General features: G+C 42.6%; 2 protein-coding genes across 4 annotated transcripts in view; one reads left to right on the top strand and one right to left on the bottom strand.

Moving 5' to 3' along the window:
* Positions 1 to 4,045, bottom strand: part of HACL1 (2-hydroxyacyl-CoA lyase 1) — a 33,262-nt gene extending 29,217 nt beyond the window's left edge. For 2 of the 3 annotated variants that reach the window (XM_081164642.1, XM_081164644.1), the window contains exon 1: positions 112 to 247. In XM_081164642.1, coding sequence (XP_081020768.1) covers positions 112 to 183 — 72 coding nt within the window. In that variant the 5' untranslated portion in view covers positions 184 to 247. Of the gene's footprint in view, positions 1 to 111; positions 248 to 3,908 lie in introns of those variants that run through there. The other variant, XM_081164643.1, reaches the window with a different exon arrangement.
* BTD (biotinidase) lies at positions 118 to 15,523 on the top strand. Its single transcript, XM_081164719.1, has 4 exons — positions 118 to 253; positions 10,730 to 10,955; positions 12,158 to 12,307; positions 14,288 to 15,523. Exons 2-4 carry the CDS (start codon positions 10,734 to 10,736, stop codon positions 15,434 to 15,436), a joined length of 1,521 nt encoding a protein of 506 aa, XP_081020845.1. The 5' UTR covers positions 118 to 253; positions 10,730 to 10,733; the 3' UTR covers positions 15,437 to 15,523.
* Positions 15,524 to 17,806: the final 2,283 nt, after the last annotated feature.

The following is a 17,806-nucleotide window of genomic DNA, read 5'->3' as shown; positions in this document are numbered from 1 at the left end:
GTAAAACTACGCTTTTTCGAAAGAAATGCTCCTTCCCGCTCTCCGTAGTAAACGCGTAATATTTCCGGGTTGGCTGCCGGGGTTCAAGGGTCACCCAAGAGCGTTTCTTACTTGCATCTTCAGCGCTTCCGCGATGACCTGAGCCCCGCTGACACATTCTTCTTCCTGCCCTGCCGGAGCCATCGCTTCCACAACCGTCTTTTCCCGAGGAAAGGGAGAGACAAGCGGCAGGCTACCTTCAAACCACCCTGAGGTACGGCTCCATCGGCCAATGAGAAAAGCGCTAACCGCGTGATTGACGCGCGCCGCCGTTCAATAGGAAAAGGCTTCGAGCCTAGCTAATAGGTGGGGGACGCTAAATGGGCGGAGCCGTTGGAGCAGCCCGCCTCCAACCACCCCTCACTCTGATGGAGAAGGGTGGGGGGGAACGCTAGAAGAAAGGCTCTCAATTGGCCTCTTGCTTAGCCAATCCGAGCCCGCAAATTGGGAACACGTGGCTGAGGTTTCTTTGCTTATTTACCTGACAGGGAGTTGAAGCGGATTGCAGATAAAATAAGAACAAATAAAAACAAACATTAAAAACAAACATTAATAGAATTGAAATTATCTATCTGTAATATCTGTGTATATATAGATATATGTGTATATATATGTGTGCGCGCGCGCATATATGCGCACATATATATATATATATATATATATATATATATATATATATACACACACACGCATGCTATTAAAACATAAGACAATAAACAAAAACACCAGCCCCCTCATTAAAAGCAGCCAGGTCCCCAAAACCTGTTGGAAGAAGAAGGTCTTCACCTGCCAGCAAAAGGATAAGAAGTCTATGGCTTTAATGGGTGTTCCTGTGCTATATAGTTGTGTAATGTGTCTGCTGTGAAAAATTAGCAGCAACTCGGGATGTTTTCCCTGTCTTATAACATCACACATGTTGCGCTCCTTGCTCTTATCAATTTCAAGTTTTTATTTAGCTTTTATAGATGTTTTCTCCATTGCAGGTTTTTATCGAATGGTTTTTTAAAAAAAACAACAACACACCAATAACCATGTTTTAATGCTACTGCAAATTGCTTTGAGAAGCTGCCTGACCTCGAATAGCTGGATTTAAAAAAAAAAAAGGAAATAATTATATTATCAGGTGCCTCTTTGTTAAACTTGGTACAGTTTTTAACATAGGAAGCTGCCTTATCCCGAATTAGACCATTGGGTCCTGCTAGCTTAGTGCTGTCTACACTGACTGACAGTAGTTCTCCAGGATTTCAGACAGGTGGATCTGCCACCTGCAGATGTCAGTGGTTGAAACTGGGACCTTCTGCATGCACATGGTCTATTCTTGAACTACAGCTTTTCTTATTTTAAATATTTTTTTTAAAAAAAAACCCAGACTTGAAAAGGGATATTTTAAATGGGCAAGCTATCTATCTAAATCACTGTGTAAGCTTCCTAGTGATAAGAATTACATCTTCTCCATCTGTATCTTGTCTTTCAACAGCTGCACCAGCAGCCGGAGTATGGTGAGAAACTGACGTTTCCCCACGAAGCTCTCACAACTTTCTTGCAAATTATTTCTAGATATGACGACACTTAAAAACTGGAAAAGCCGGTCTATTATTTCAGTACATTTCAAGGTGTAGCATTCTGTTTTTGTCTGTTCTGCATTATGAAAATAATGTAGCAATCATGAATAAATGCATGGGTGTGGTATAGATGGGTAGCACTGCCATTTTCTAAGGCCATGTTGTAGAGTATTATGCCTGGGATTCATAGGAACACATGCTTAGTTCTGCACAGTGCTTTTCCCCCCTAAAAAAATGTTTAGGGGTTCTCTCATTTTCCTGTTAATATTGAAGTACTGCCCCTCAAAGAGGCCAAACTTAGATTCACAAAATGTTTAGGGATATGCGTACCCTTGCGTTCCCCCAGAAAAAAGCACTGGTTCTGCGTGTCCAAGGGGGCTTTAGGCTTATTTTTATTGAATAATAACCATGTGGCAAAACCCTTTGAAACTGAAGGGACTTTTGAAAGCTGCTTATAATATGTGTGAGAGTCTGCAGATCAAAGAAAAGAGACCCTGGTGTGCTTAAATAAGGGATTCAGATCCCAGCCTGTTCATGTATGTATGTATGTATGTATGTATGTATGTATGTATGTTGATCAATTTGTGTCGGAAGGTTCTAAGGCTTATGGCCTAAGCTCTCCACAGGTTCTCAGGACAGCTTACAAAAAGTTAAAAAGACAGTGAAACACATAAAAACAGAAACAGTAAAACACCACAATATAAAAGCAGCCGGTGGAATTAAAAACCAACACCAAGCAACATAAAATACCGTAAATGTATTGCTGATTAAAGAATCTGGTAAAACAAGAAGGTATTTGCTTGGTATTGAAGTGACATCAAGATCGGTGTCAGGCAAGCCTCCCTGGGGAGAGCATTTCATTATGGGGTGCCACCATCAAGTAGGCTCTTCCCCCAATACACACTTCAAATTATAGGCGCATCAAAAGAAGCTTTTCTTGAAGATCTCAGGAGACAAGTATTCTGTGTTACTTCTGTAGTACAGAACTTTGCAGAGGGAATGAGTACAAAAATGTTTTATTACAAGCATTTGTTTCTAGTAACCTCAGACTGCAGTCTAGTTAGAAAGTAAGTGGTTGGAGACCCTCTAAAGGCATGTGTGGGCTGCACGCGGGGGGAGAGGAAGGAGTTTAAGGAGAACTCGTTTTCATTCCTGGAGCGCAGGCAAAGCTCATTTCGGTTTCCCGTTGGGAGTTGGCTTCAGAATGAGAAGCCATTTACCATTTACAGTTTGTCTGTGAACAAGAACACAGTCTTCTTTGTTTTTTGTGTTCTCATGCAGAATGTTTTGTCACAGGATATGAGGAACATGCCCAGTCTTAGGGCGGATTTGTACATTTGTGTTTCTGATACGCCAACGCCACTAGGAGATCACTTATTTTACAAAATCACTCTTAACAGAATTTTATCACATTGGTTTTTAAAGTTTTGGTTTTTTAATCATGTGACTTTACCAGGTCCTAAAGTAAGAGTAGAATCAGATTTTAGCTCAAACAGAAAACTATTTCATATTATTACCCATCAGCAGACATCACATTATTAGGAGCCAAAATGGCCAGATGCCTGGTCCTTTGCCAGACATGTTTAATATGCAATTGGCAAAGCTCCAGCTATTCACCACTGTTACAGAGCCTGAACTATCCTGCTCTAGAATCTAGATAATCTGGATCTGGCCTTTGTCAGACACGAAAACCCAGACTTGTTTTGTATTTGGTCTGCTCTTGTAATTTTGCCTGGAAAGGAATATGGCACCAGTAGCTGGAGAATAGGCACCGGTATTATTGAAGGGATAACAATATCCATTGCTTTATAGTACAGTAGTCCAAAACGGAACCATTTGCCCATCCCACATGGAGGCTGAAGTGGGTATTGATAAGAGAATATATTAATTATATTTAATCCTCTACAAACCCACATGTATCGGCTAGCAAACAAAAGAAAAATGGCTTGTGCCTGTTTGCAGGGCTTGCAAATAAAGAACTCCAGTAGCAAAGTTTAAATCCCATCATGAGACAGATTTAGTGAAGCCTAGGAACAGGCTTTTAAGCCTTTTAAAACATTCCAGCTACTTGAGGCAGCTGGCTTCCTTTTAATCCTGGTGCAAAGAAACAGATAACACACTAAAGTAAGTTTAAAATATAATTTACTTACAGGCATGCATTGTCCTTAGCAGCAGATAAAATACAGGTAAATGTTATTGGGTAGAAATTCAGCAAAGACAGCTTCAGATACATTTGCTGCCTTGTTTGCAATGCTGAGAGAGAGAGAGCGGGGGCGGGGAGAGAAAAGAACAGGAAACAAGTCTTACCTCGTCCCTTTCACTGAACCTTAACTGGTCCTTAAACCCTTCATGTTCTAACTATCTTTGTTAGGTTTGGCTGCAAATCTCCCACATTTTTGTATCCTCCACAATACTTTTTTTCAGTGGAGTTGCATATAAGAGGACCATACAGGAGTATATGCTTTCCTATCCCTAAAAATCAGCTTCATTTTTCTTATCTGCTAATGGAAGCAAACAAAGGCAAAGCTGATGAAAGGAATATTGCTACATCCATGGGTGTTAACTTAGCAACATACACACATATGTTTCTGTATTACTGTTTTGCACGCAACATAAAATTATCCTGCAGGATTGGATGTTGGGTGTTTGTCCGTGCCTTTGATCCTACGCAGGGTCTTTTTTTTTTTTTTTTTTTTTTGTATAACTGGAAAACTTCCAAGGGCCAAATGCTAGTAATAGCGCCAGGTTTTAGTTCACTTCCCAAATCCCTTTTAGAATTATATTCCAGCATTTTCCATGCTTCAGTGGTAAAAGTTGATCGAATTGAACATAGTTCAATAGTAAAGAACATGGGTAGGCAAACTAAGGCCCAATCGCCTTCTAAATCTGGCCCACAGATGGTTCAGGAATCAGTATGTTTTTACATGAGTAGAATGTGTGCTTTTATTTAAAATGCATCTCTGAGTTATTTGTGGGGCATAGGAATTCCTTCATTTATTTTCCCCCCAAAAGTATAGTTCGGCCCCCCCCACAAGGTCTGAGGGACAGTGAAAAAGTTGAAGTTTGCTGACACCTGGTAAAGAACAACAAAGCACAATGACATGCATTGATAAAATGTTTTTCTGGACTGATTGTTTTTTCAAAAGGGCATTTCAGTTTGACTTGGGTGTACTGATGTGCTGCTATCTTTACAGCTCTCTTTGTAAGGCAAAACTTTATTACTTAGCTTGTTGATATTCATGTATCAAAACGTCCTGCCTTTGCTAACATAAAGCTTTTTGGATCCCTTTTAAACTGAATCTTGATTACAGCATAATTATTATTTTCCAGTTATTTTTTGCCCCTGGAATTTTGACATGACTCTCTGTGCTAAACACTATGACCTTTCTGGGACAAGCAGCTACCACTGCAGCTGCCACTTAACCTCCATTTGTGTCAATGGTGTTTGAGCTAACTCTATTGACATGAAAACGGCTTGATGGACTGTGCCAAATGCACACCGTTTATATCTATCCATTTTGCAGTGACTGGCTGCTGGCTTCCCGAGGCAACTGACGCTCTCAGCTTTCCAACTCTCGTACAGAATCTGATAACTGACATAATTTCTCAAACAGAAATGCATGAACAATTGGTGCTTTTAACGGTGGGGACTGTCCTGGCTGTTGTCCAACGCATGCAGCCAGAGGCTCTTGCTTATAATCAAGAGATATTAATTCAGGCAAGTAATAGCACAAGCTCATCAGCACAGTTCAGGAGTGAGAAGTTCAGAAGCAACAAAGGTGTCCCAAGAAGTTCTCACACCCCTACTGCCAAGCTTTAAAAGACAAGGTATGACACACACACACTCAAAGGATTCCCGTGCCTTGTGAGAATGCCAAAATTCCAAGCACATTTTCTGCTGGGGCGAGTGGATCTGCTCCCATTTGCAAAGGTGCTGCCTGGTTCTAGGTGACAAGAACGCACCGTCCTGTTCTAGCTGCAGTTCAGTCACAACCTTCTCTTGTTCATCCTCCCCCTTCAGCTGGTCGAAGCCCTCACCTGCCTCCACGAAGGCTATGAGCTCCAGAGGAAGGCCAGAGGAGAGAGCTGCCATCATTCCTTCTCCTCCCAAAGTTACTGAAGATGGTGTGGGAAGGGGAGATCTCCCCTCCTCCAACCCAAGTTGGAACTTTGAAGGACCCCATAAATGAACAGACATGTAGTCAAACATTGCCATGTTCTGGAACCATGGTTAACATTATCCAAAACTGTTTAGAGGGCCAAGAAAATCAACCAGGTCATGCTCCCGCTGTTTCTCTCCCGGAGGATGTAATGAGTTGATGCTATTTTTGTAGAAAAAGAGGAACTCGCCAGGAAAGCCTCCCTTGTTCTCTTATAATGGCAATGGTGTCCATCTGAGAAGTGCCAGAAGTGAGTTGAGTTCTGGATGGAAAAAGAAAAACCCTGTACAGTCAAACCTTGGTTGTCAAACATAATCCATTCCGGAAGCCCGTTTGGCTTCTGAAATGTTCAACAACTGAGGCACAGCTTCCGATTGGTTGCAGGAGCTTCCTGCACTCAAGCAGAAGCTGTGTCGGATGTCCGGCTTCTGAAAAATATTCAAAAACCAGAGCATTTACTTCTGGGTTTTTGGCGTTCAGGAGCCAAAACGTTCCAAAATGAAGGCGTTTGGGATCTGAGATCTAAGGAGTCAAGGTGACCAAGGCTGATCTGGTCCCAAACTGGAGCCTAAAGCGAAAATGAGATGGGTCAAGACTGTCAGTCTCTCCAAGCATATCTGAAGCTGACCTCTACCTCTCCAACTTGTTTGACAGATCCTCTTAATAATCCCCAGGCTACTGCTCCAGGCCTTGTTCGTTCTACAAGGAACTGTTTCATTGTTCAAGGAACATCTTTCGCGCATTGCAGTATAAGTAATGCTGACTACTGCATACTTTTCATTCCCTCCCACCTTCCCACCCTCCATTTTGGGGCTTGTCAGGAAAAGCTGGTGTCAGCAGCCTCATGTCCAGAACCCTTGACATCTTTTGCAGAATGTGTCACATTAATTGTCTTCAGAGATGATGGTGCTTTAGACTTTACTTGCTGGGTGCCAAATAACCTGCCACCTTGGGAGTCAGCAAAGTTATGTTGCTGGAACGTATTTTAATGTTCAAAACAAGCTAAGTCCATTATAATTTTGGCATTAGCCTGAACTTATTTGTTGTACAGTAACAAGGCAAACGCTTCTAGTAACATAATCGTGATTTAGCAACTATATTGTGAGTTGGTGCAGATTTGCAACTTGTAGAACTGCGTTTACACTTGTACGTTCTATACAGTATTGGATTTGACAGGGTAAGTGTTGATACAATAGTATTTGTTTTAATTTGTATCCCACTTTGTCTTCAAAGAGAAAGCAAAGTGGCTAACACTAAGACAATATATTTTTTAAAAAAAATAAACAAACCAGTAATACATATAAAACAACAAAGAGTAAATACGGCCATCAACTAAAAACCTCCACCAAATTTTTTTAATTAATAATACTTTGCAGTGGTGGGGAGGGGGCAAAATCAAACTGGCAGGTCAGATGCTACTGGAATATTCAAAGTTATAAGTAAAAAAAATACTTAGCTCAGTACTTAGCTCTTTTCATATCAGCTAGGATTTTTTAAATGAAATCTATCACTCAAAATAAGCACAAACTGATTCAGCTTACGCTTCATGACAAAGTCTATGTAATAGACAGTAATTATAACGTATTTTTGTAAGCTTTGCTTTTGTAAGTTCTTGCTGCAAGAATTAGAACTCCACAAACCCCTGTACACACCCCAAACACAGTGTGCATCATTTAAATACACACCACCTATCAAAAAGCAGTTGGAGCTGTAGAATGGATCTGTCTTAAAACTCTTTGCAATTGAATTGTCTCTTAAGAAATGGCAGGATACGCTAGTAAATTACTAAAAGAAGACATTTCCAGGAAGGGCGGTCTGTTTCCAAAATAAAGTGCGATTGCTGGGATAGCTCAGTTGGTAGAGCATGACTTAGGGTCGTGGGTTTGAGCCCTATGTTGGGCAAAAGATTCCTGCATTTCAGGGGGTTGGACTAGATGACCCCCGTAGTCCCCTCCAACTCGACAATTCTATGATTCTAACTTTGCCCCTTTATCAGAACATATACAGTGTTGGGGTTTGCTTTAACACTTGTGACAGTGTTACCTAGAGATAGTTAAATTATCTACTGTAGGTGCTATCCTCTCCCAGAAGTGGAATAGCTCCAACATGACTTACGCACATTTTTATCAATTAGTATATAATAGGTCCTAATATTTATGGACCATCCTGTTAAAAAAAAAAGGGCATGCAATCTAGCAATTGTAATACCCAGTTTGAGTATTACAAGTAGATCTCATCACTCTGCGCTCAGTTCAATATGGTAGGAGCAATAGACATTAGAAGCTTACAATGCATCTTCTTGCCTTATTGGTTTGGGGTACCACGTCCAGTTCCGGGCACCACTTTCGAAAAAGGGCAGTGGCAAACAGGAATGTGACTGGAGGGTGATCTGGTGAGGATCTGGAAACTAAGTCTGATGAAGAATGGTTAGAAGAACGGTGTAAATGTATCCGGACAAGATTAAAGGTTACATGATAACTGCTTTCAATATACAGTGGTACCTCGGGTTACATACGCTTCAGGTTACAGACTCCACTAACCCAGAAATAGTACCGAATTAAGTACTTAACCCGAGGCAAAGGTAAAGGTAAAGGTACCCCTGCCCGTACGGGCCAGTCTTGACAGACTCTAGGGTTGTGTGCTCATCTAGCTCTAGAGGCCGGGAGCCAGCGCTGTCCGCAGACACTTCCGGGTCACGTGGCCAGCGTGACAAGCTGCATCTGGCGAGCCAGCGCAGCACACGGAAACGCCGTTTGCCTTCCCGCTGATAAGCGATCCCTATTTATCTACTTGCACCCGGAGGTGCTTTTGAACAGCTAGGTTGGCAGGCGCTGGGACCGACCGACGGGAGCGCACCCCGCCGTGGGGATTCGAACCGCCGACCATGCAATCGGCAAGTCCTAGGCACTGAGGTTTTACCCACAGCGCCACCCACGTGCCTTAACCCGAGGTACCACTGTACAAATACCTGAAAGCCAGCATGTTATTTGTTGTTCCAGAGGGCAGGAGCTGAACCCATGGGTGGAAATTTCAGGCTTAGATTTCATCTCAATCTTAATAATAATAATAATAATAATAATAATAATAATAATAATAATAATATACTATTTATACCCCGCCCATCTGGCTGGGCCTCCCCAGCCACTCTGGGCGGCTTCCAAAAGAATATTAAAATACTGTGATACATCAAACATTAAAAGCTTCCCTAAACAGGGCTGCCTTCAGATGTCTTCTAAAAGTCTGGTGGTAGTTGTTCTCTTTGACATCTGGTGGGAGGGCGTTCCACAGGGAGGGCGCCACTACCGAGAGGGCCCTCTGCCTTGTTCCCTGTAACTTGGCTTCTTGCAGTGAGGGAACCGCCAGAAGGCCCTCGGTGCTGGACCTCAGTGTCCGGGTAGAACGATGGGGGTGGAGACGCTCCTTCAGGTATACTGGACCGAGGCCATTTAGGGCTTTAAAGGTCAGCACCAACACTTTGAATTGTGCTCGGAAACGTACTGGGAGCCAATGTAGGTCTTTCAAGACTGGTGTTATATGGTCTCGGCGGCCGCTCCCAGTCACCAGTCTGGCTGCTGCATTCTGGATTAGTTGTAGTTTCCGGGTCACCTTCAAAGGTAGCCCCACGTAGAGCGCATTGCAATAGTCCAAGCGGGAGATAACCAGAGCATGCACCACTCTGGCGAGACAGTCCGCGGGCAGGTAGGGTCTCAGCCTACGTACCAGATGGAGCTGGTACACAGCTGCCCTGGACACGGATTTAACCTGTGCCTCCATGGACAGCTGTGAGTCCAAAATGACTCCCAGGCTGCGCACCTGGTCCTTCAGGGGCACAGTTACCCCATTCAGGACCAGGGAATCCTCCACACCTGCCCGCCTCCTGTCCCCCAGAAACAGTACTTCTGTCTTGTCAGGATTCAATCTCAATCTGTTTGCCGCCATCCATCCTCCAACCACCTCCAGACACTCACACAGGACCGTCACCGCCTTCACTGGTTCTGATTTGAAAGAGAGGTAGAGCTGGGTATCATCCGCATACTGATGAACACCCAGCCCAAACCCCCTGATGATCTCTCCCAGCGGCTGCATGTAGATGTTGAAAAGCATGGGGGAGAGGACAGAACCCTGAGGCACCCCACAAGTGAGAGCCCAGGGGTCTGAACACTCATCCCCCACCACCACTTTCTGAACACGGCCCAGGAGGAAGGAGCGGAACCACTGTATGACAGTACCCCCAGCTCCCAGCCCCTCAAGACGGTCCAGAAGGATGTTATGGTCGATGGTATCAAACGCCGCTGAGAGATCCAGCAGAACTAGGAAACAGCTCTCACCTTTGTCCCTAGCCCGCCGGAGATCATCAACCAGTGCGACCAAGGCAGTTTCAGTCCCGTGATGAGGCCTGAATCCCGACTGGAAGGGATCCAAATGGTCCGCTTCTTCCAGGCGTGCCTGGAGTTGTTCAGCAACCACTCGCTCAATCACCTTGCCCAAGAATGGAAGATTTGAGACTGGGCGATAGTTGGCCATCGTGGCCGCATCTAAAGATGGTTTTTTAAGAGTTCTCTTTCACCAGAGGCATATAAGGTGATACTGTGGTACCTCATGTTAAATACTTAATTCGTTCTGGAGGTCCGTTCTTAACCTGAAACTGCTCTTAACCTGAAGCACCACTTTAGCTAATGGGGCCTCCCACTGTTGCCATGCTGCCAGAGCATGATTTCTGTTCTCATCCTGAAGCAAAGTTCTTAACCTGAGGTACTATTTATGGGTTAGTGGAGTCTGCAACCTGAAGCGTATGTAACCCAAGGTACCACCGTCCTGGACATCAATGACATCTGTCACTGATGCTGCAGCTGCATTGTAGATCATCCACTGAGCAGGGTGTTGGGCTAAAGACATGCAAACCCTCATTCCAACTCTATGATTTTACTCAAGTATGTTCCACATAAATATGTTTTTCCCCCCTTTTAGATTCATGGCAGACATCACTTTGGGCAGCTGCTGCATGCTCGTCCTGGTCTGCTTCCAAGTTCTCTCCGCAGATGTTCACAGAGGACATTACATTGCTGCTGTGTACGAACATCGTGTCATCCTGAATCCCAATCCAACAGCTATTACCAGTCGACGGTCTGCATTACAGCTGATGAACAGAAACCTAGACATTTACGAAGAGCAAGTAATTGCTGCTGTTAAACAGGTACCACAGTAATTAATCACCTTGCAAACATTTTAAGTAACATGTACCTTAGAGATTAATTGGTTTATTGTTACAGGAGCTGTTGTAGGCATATATACTGTACTGGAGGTTCTGGATGAAACAGAATCTTGAGCAAGTTCTTCCAGAGTCACGGAGCTCCTGTGTTTTTCTTCTATAATGGCTTTTCCTTTGAGACTATTAGTGAATAACCTACTAGGATGTTGAAGAGACAGCATCTTAGCTTTTTAAATTTTAGATTCACTGAGAATGTGATGATTTGAACAGGATGCATTCATACTTTCCCCTGTGAAGGTGCTTACCTTTGAAGTATCTGAGCATCACTGGGTTGTCTTCCTGGTTTTATTTCTGTGAAATGGGCATTTTGTTGTGCTTTATGGGGGCAAGTAGGTGGTTTGCTAGCTGAGGCTCAGACCTAACCTCTGCCTTTTGATTAGTTTTTCTGAGCAACTTACATATTGTTTATGACTATTGCAGCAGTGCCCACAAGTTTCAAATTTCCAAATGGGCACACGGGCCTAAAGAAAGTTGGGGACCCCTAACATACATCCTGCTTGGATGCCCTGCACCTGCAACTGAAGGTTTTCCCTAACCCAGTGAATCCAGCACACAGTTACTTGTGTGGCGTTTGCTACTGAAGTCAATAGACATACAAGGACACAGAGCTTTTGAGCCTTTGGCACCATGTTAAAGCAGCCACCACACTGCTTCAAGAAGGCAAGGATCCCCTTTAAAATCTGCTTATGATACAGCTGTCTGTGTCTAAACGCTATGTTTCCTTCCAATCTAGTTGAATCATTTCACACTTCCAAACAGTTCTGGTGTAAATCCCCAAAGCTTTGGTGAAATTGCTTCTGGGCAAGAAGTTTGTGGATTTTAGCCAAAAAGAAACTGGAGAGTGTTTTGTGATCATTCCCTCATTTCCACCGTAAAGCCACATATGAGCTTCTAATTCATAGTACTGTAGTAGGTTCAAGGTCTTACAACTATCTTAAAAAAACCCAACACAATTTAAATGGAAGTAATACAGTGTTCTTGTGTGTTTTGATTATCAGTAACACTTGAATGAGATTAATGCAATCTGCACAAGCATTTAAGTCTTCTTAAAGAGATTTCAAGGCACCTTTCCTTTTTTTTTTATTCTGTCTGAAAGCTGTCTTTATTTTATTTTTGTTTGCTATCAGGGAGCACAGATAATTGTCTTTCCTGAAGATGGAATTCAGGGCTTCAACTTCACCAGGACTTCTATTTATCCTTACTTGGATTTCATTCCATACCCTGACTCTGTGACATGGAATCCATGCAAAGAAGAATACTTGTTCAATGACACAGAGGTATCTGTTATAACTGTTGCAGAACTGGAAAAAACTGGATATTCTTTGCTTTAGTGGAATATATAGAGTGACACTCTGTTCCTTAGTGATATTTTGCTGCTCTATTTCACTAGTGCTTTCTGTGGCACTGCCTGATGCAATATTGGCACTGCATCTCAAAGCATTTTTGTTTATAGTCAATTTCAATCTCTAAGTATGAAGTTAAGGTTAATGTAAATGCAATCAAACTGCCAATTTCTGTAAATGCACACCCATTGATTTCTATCACTTAACTACATTTGGCTGTTAATAGATCTCCTACCTGCTACAGGTACCAAGCACAGGCACATTTAAACTTACTTTTTGCAGAGAGCTGCAACTAAGTTAAGATGGAAATGCTATAACACGTTTTCCCCTGAAGATTTAGAATGTATTTGGAGCTAACAACAGTTTCTGAACAGAACAATGTTTTGTACATTCAAACTACATATGTAGGTTTCCATTAAAAACAACAAACAAAACCCAACTTTCTTATTCTAAGCTAGACAACTGTTATGAGTAAGTATAATATGATTTTCAAGAAATCTGTGGTTTAGATCATTATAATTCTGGAAAATCTACCCTGACTCCACCCAAGCCTTAGGTCTTTTGTGTGCAGCAGAAGAAATTCTGTATGGTGCACTGCACAAGGATCACAGACAACTCTGTGGCAGCGTTGATCACTTCCTGAGCTGGACCTGGATTCAGTTTGTTCCAACAGGTGACAGGGTGCTGTCAAAATGTACGGTTGGTACATTTGATCAGAATGTGTATAGCCTACAGATCATGAAGCACATAGCTGCAAATGTTACATATGGGTTTGGTTTGGTTTACCCCACAGAAGGTGATTTTTTGTGTAACGCTCACCCCTGCTAGAATAAGCTGAATTGATAAGAAGAAAGCTTTCTTAGGTTGAAATCCTACACATGCTTATTTGGCGTAAGTCCCATTGAACCCACAGTGTCATAGAATTGTAGAGTTGTAGGGACCCTGAGGATCATCTAATCCAACCCCCTGCAATGCAGCTGGTCTATATGGGGATCGAACCCACAACCTTGACATTATCAGCACCCTGCTCTAACCAATCGAGGCTTACTAGTAAACAGAGATGTATACAGCCGTGGTGTCAATTATATTGCTGACAGAATATGCAGGATCTTAGAAAGTTTCAAGTTTTGAAGTGTTGCATTTTCTTTCAAAATCAGTTGAATAAAAAAAACTATCTTTTTAGATTTCCTCCAATTTGCATTTGATAAAAATTTCCCTACTTTTTTAAAAAACCAAGAGTGTCTACTGTCACAAGTTTGACTCCAATGAAGTCATTGCACGAGTGGAACAACTTCCCTATGTGCAGCGGAACATCCTCTCTCCCTTCCATCTGTTCCCTCCCCAAATCTGCTTGGTGGGAGACCCAGAGCAGATTCAGAGGGGGCTCTGTGAGGGAAGGGGAGACCAAAGTTGCATTGCACAAACAGAAGTTGTTCCACTTGCAGAATGGCTGTCCTGAATACAACCTAAAGAGAGAGATGCTGCCTCTTCCGGTGGTGCCAAAATTAGATCTGTCAGCCACTTAAAAATTATTTAACTAAAAAAAATAAAATGCAGTGCTTTTCATTTCTCAATATTACAGTCCCTCTAACAATAGCATTCTGAGGTAATTAATGAATAGAGAAGTTTCAGCACAGTGATTTAATGTTTTGGAGATAAGTCCAAAACATGTTGCCAAAATCAGGAAATGACCACTGAAGGCTTCAGTCATCTCTGCACACTTACTTCTGAGTAGAGGTGTTCAAGACTACATCTTTCACAAGCACTGAACATCTTTTCATAGGGAACCATTATAAAGGGGGGGGGGTCATATATACAAGTATACATGTTTAATCCAAGAGCCAATTAATAGGACTGCTCAATGCTTATATCTATTGATGCAACAGAATATGTATTTACTTTTTTGCCCCCTAGGTTCTGCACCGACTCAGCTGTATGGCACTGAAGAATCAAGTGTTTGTAGTGGTAAACTTAGGAACCAAGCAGCCCTGCAATCACAGTGATCGCCACTGCCCACCAGATGGGAGATACCACTTTAACACAAACGTCGTATTTAGTGACAGTGGTACACTCATAGCCAGATACCGAAAACAAAACCTGTATTTTGAACGTGCCTTTGATACTCCGCCAGAAGTAGATTACACTGTTTTTAATACGCCTTTTGCAGGCAAATTTGGAGTTTTCACTTGCTTTGACATTCTGTTCTATGAGCCAACTGTGAAGCTTATCAAGGAATACAATTTAAAACAGGCTGTGTATCCTACTGCATGGATGAACCAGCTTCCGCTGCTGTCTGCTGTAGAATTTCAACAAGCATTTGCAGTTGCTTTCAACATCAATCTTTTGGCAGCGAATATCCACCGTCCTGACCTGGGTATGACAGGGAGTGGTATATACACACCATCGGAATCATTCATTTATTATAACATGGAGAACGATAAAGGCAAGCTTATAGTGGCCCAAATCCCTATTACATCAGGGCATGAAACCAACAATAACATGCAGACGAGTTTTTCAAACTCCCCTATGGACCATCAGATTTGTCATAAGGAGGATCAAGAAGCCCACTGTGAAAAAGCTGAGAAAGGAGCCCAGGAAGCTCCACCTATATTTCATGGCGAAATGATGTATGACAATTTCACTTTTATGCCCATAATGGAAGCTGAAGGAGAGATCCAGGTCTGTTCCAATACTCTGTGCTGTTCCTTAAGTTACCAGAGACTGTTTATATCAAAGGAACTCTATGCTTTAGGAGTATTTGATGGCCTTCATACAGTTCATGGGACATACTATGTACAAGCTTGTGCGTTAGTGAAGTGCGGCACCCTCGACTATACGAGTTGCGGGCAGGAAGTCACAAAGGCTACTGAACGGATAGATTTTCGCCTGCAAGGGAATTTCAGCACTGCTTTTGTCTTCCCTCTCTTGCTGAAGTCTGGCATTACTCTGGACTTTGCGGACTATCTGGGGTGGGAAAAGAACCACTATGTCATGCAGAAAAAGGGAGCATCTTCTGGCTTAATAACGGCCGGTTTATATGGACGATGGTATGAGAAGGACTAAAACAAGCATTTGGTGCAACCAAAAGTCGCGTGCCAAAATGAATGATTCAGGAGCTTGCTTAATAAAAGGAGATTATTGTCCAATGGAGTTCTTGACTTGAACTGTGTATACCTGAAAAGTAATTTTAGGTTGCATGAATTCATAAAGGTTCTTTATCAATGAAGTGAAGGACATAAGGCAGGAGTTGATAATGCAGGTGAGCTGCGCACAGGTGAGCTGCAAGCAAGCTGCCGGCCAGCTCTGTGGAGCCTCCTTTTATTGACACATTTTGAGCTGTGACCTTTACACATCTTCCAGTCCCGAGGTCGTGGGGTGGTACAAAGTTATTTTGGCACCTGTTTCCACCGCGTCATTTTCCCCTTGCACAATGTACGACGAAAGGGACAAAGGTCTCAGAGACAAAGGTCACAGACAGAACATGGCAGACTACTTAGACCGCAAAAGGTTAGACAGAGGGCAAGATGTTCAGACAGCTGTGGCCTTATCTGTGAGGGGGAGTGTGCTCCGCACCCCAAGATCACGCGTGCAGACAACTGAGGCTGCCCGCGGGCGGGGAGTGTGCTCCACACCCAGCGATCATTCCTACATATCAATTCCAAGGGTCCACAAGTTTTGGCTGATCTCAAAAGGGTTTGTTCTTAGCTCTGACATCACACTAGACTCGTCACATACAACTAGCTGCCTGTTGTCACATAGAATCAGAGTTAGAAGGGACCCCTAAGTGTCAATCTAGTCCAACCACATGCAATCCAGGAAGCTCAACTAAAGCATCCAGGACAGATGGCCATCCAACCTCTGCTTAAAAAATCCAATGAAGGGGAGTCCACCACCTCTGTTCTGCTGTCAAGCAGCTCTTATGGTCAGAAAGTTCTTCCTGATATTTACGTAGCTGGAATCTCCTTTCTTGTAACTTGAATCCATTGGTTCAGGTCCAATCTTCCAGAATAGAAAACAAGCTCGCTCCATCTTCCATGCGGCAGCTCTTTAGATATTTGAAGATGGCTGTGATATCGCCTCTCAGTCTCTCCTTTTCCAGGCTAAAACAATTCCAGCTGCCTCAACTGTTCCTCATAAAGCTTGGTTTCCAAACCCTTGATCACCTTGGGCTACCACCTCTGCACATGCTCTTGCTTGTCAATATCCTCCTTAACTTGTGATACCCAGAACTGGACACAGTTCTCCAGGTATGATCCGACCAAGGCAGAATATAGCAGTACTATTACTTCCACTGATCTGGACTCTATACTATACTTCTGTTGATGCAGCCTAGAATAGCATTAGCTTTCTTTGCTGCTGCATCACACCGCTGACTCATGTTAAGCTTGTGGTCTACTAAGACCCCAAGATCCTTCTCACATGTACTACTGGCAAGCTAGTTGTCGCCCATCTTATATTTGTGCAGCTGGTTCTTCCTCCCTAAATGTTGCCCCACCCAGACCACATTTTACCAGCTTCTCTGTAAAAATATTCTACGGGACTTTGTCAAAAGCCTTACTAAACTTAATATACACTACGTCCACAGTAGTCTTCTGATTTACCAAGCTTGTAACTCTTATAAAAAAAGAAAAGAAATGAGATTTGTCTGTCATGACTTGTTTCTGAGAAACCCATGCTGGGTCTTGCATCCAGTATGGATAGGTTAAACACTTGTGAAATGCCCTGAGATTGGCAGATGAAGGGCAGTATACAAATTTAAATAATACTAATACCAAGTAGAAAGGACTTTTATAGTGAACAGAAAGGATGTTGCAGAATAATATGTCACTATATTAATAATAAGATACTGTATTAAGTGATGTGTTCTAATTCCACTTTCAATAACAGAACCCCACCCCCCAAAAAACGTCAGAAGCTTTAAAGGACTCCAGTGTGAAATATATTTATAAAAACAACAGTTTTACCTTGCACTTCATCTTTTTTTTCCTGCCTAAAAGAATGAACTTGAGAAAACAAAAGAAATGTCAAAGGTAATGCTAATTTGATTTATGAGTAAATGCAAAACAAATGTATAAATAAAAGCACTGTTGTTTGCTGTTGTAGCATGTCAGCATCACTCACCAGCAACAGCAAGTTGGAAACACTAGGAAAGAGAGGTTTACCAAGAACTTTCAGGTGGACAATATCCAGCTATTTTCACAGCTAGCTCTATCAAGTCCTGGTGGAATTAACAGTCCTTTCGATCAATTAGTAAGCCATCCATTCCATTTTATGCAATGCCACAGCACATTAAGGAGAACGGTATGGAAAAGCAACGGCCCCAGGCTTTTCAAATTATCCAGCAGTAATAATGCATATGATCAATGATCAAAAGGCCTCCGGAAGATAGCTTAGTTATCTGAATGATTGATTTTTGCTTTAGAATCAACAGGA

The sequence above is a fragment of the Podarcis bocagei genome (genome assembly GCF_964188305.1).
Source record: "Podarcis bocagei genome assembly, chromosome: 12".
Lineage (NCBI taxonomy): Eukaryota > Metazoa > Chordata > Lepidosauria > Squamata > Lacertidae > Podarcis > Podarcis bocagei.
This window is presented reverse-complemented; position numbering and strand designations above follow the sequence as displayed.

What these genes read in the sequence shown, in the direction of transcription:
- BTD (XM_081164719.1), top strand. Translation starts at nt 10,734, where the DNA reads ATGGCAGACATCACTTTGGGCAGCTGCTGCATGCTCGTCCTGGTCTGC. An exon ending in TAATTGCTGCTGTTAAACAG is followed by an intron (nt 10,956 to 12,157) that starts GTACCACAGTAA and finishes GTTTGCTATCAG; the next exon opens with GGAGCACAGATAATTGTCTT. An exon ending in ACTTGTTCAATGACACAGAG is followed by an intron (nt 12,308 to 14,287) that starts GTATCTGTTATA and finishes TTTGCCCCCTAG; the next exon opens with GTTCTGCACCGACTCAGCTG.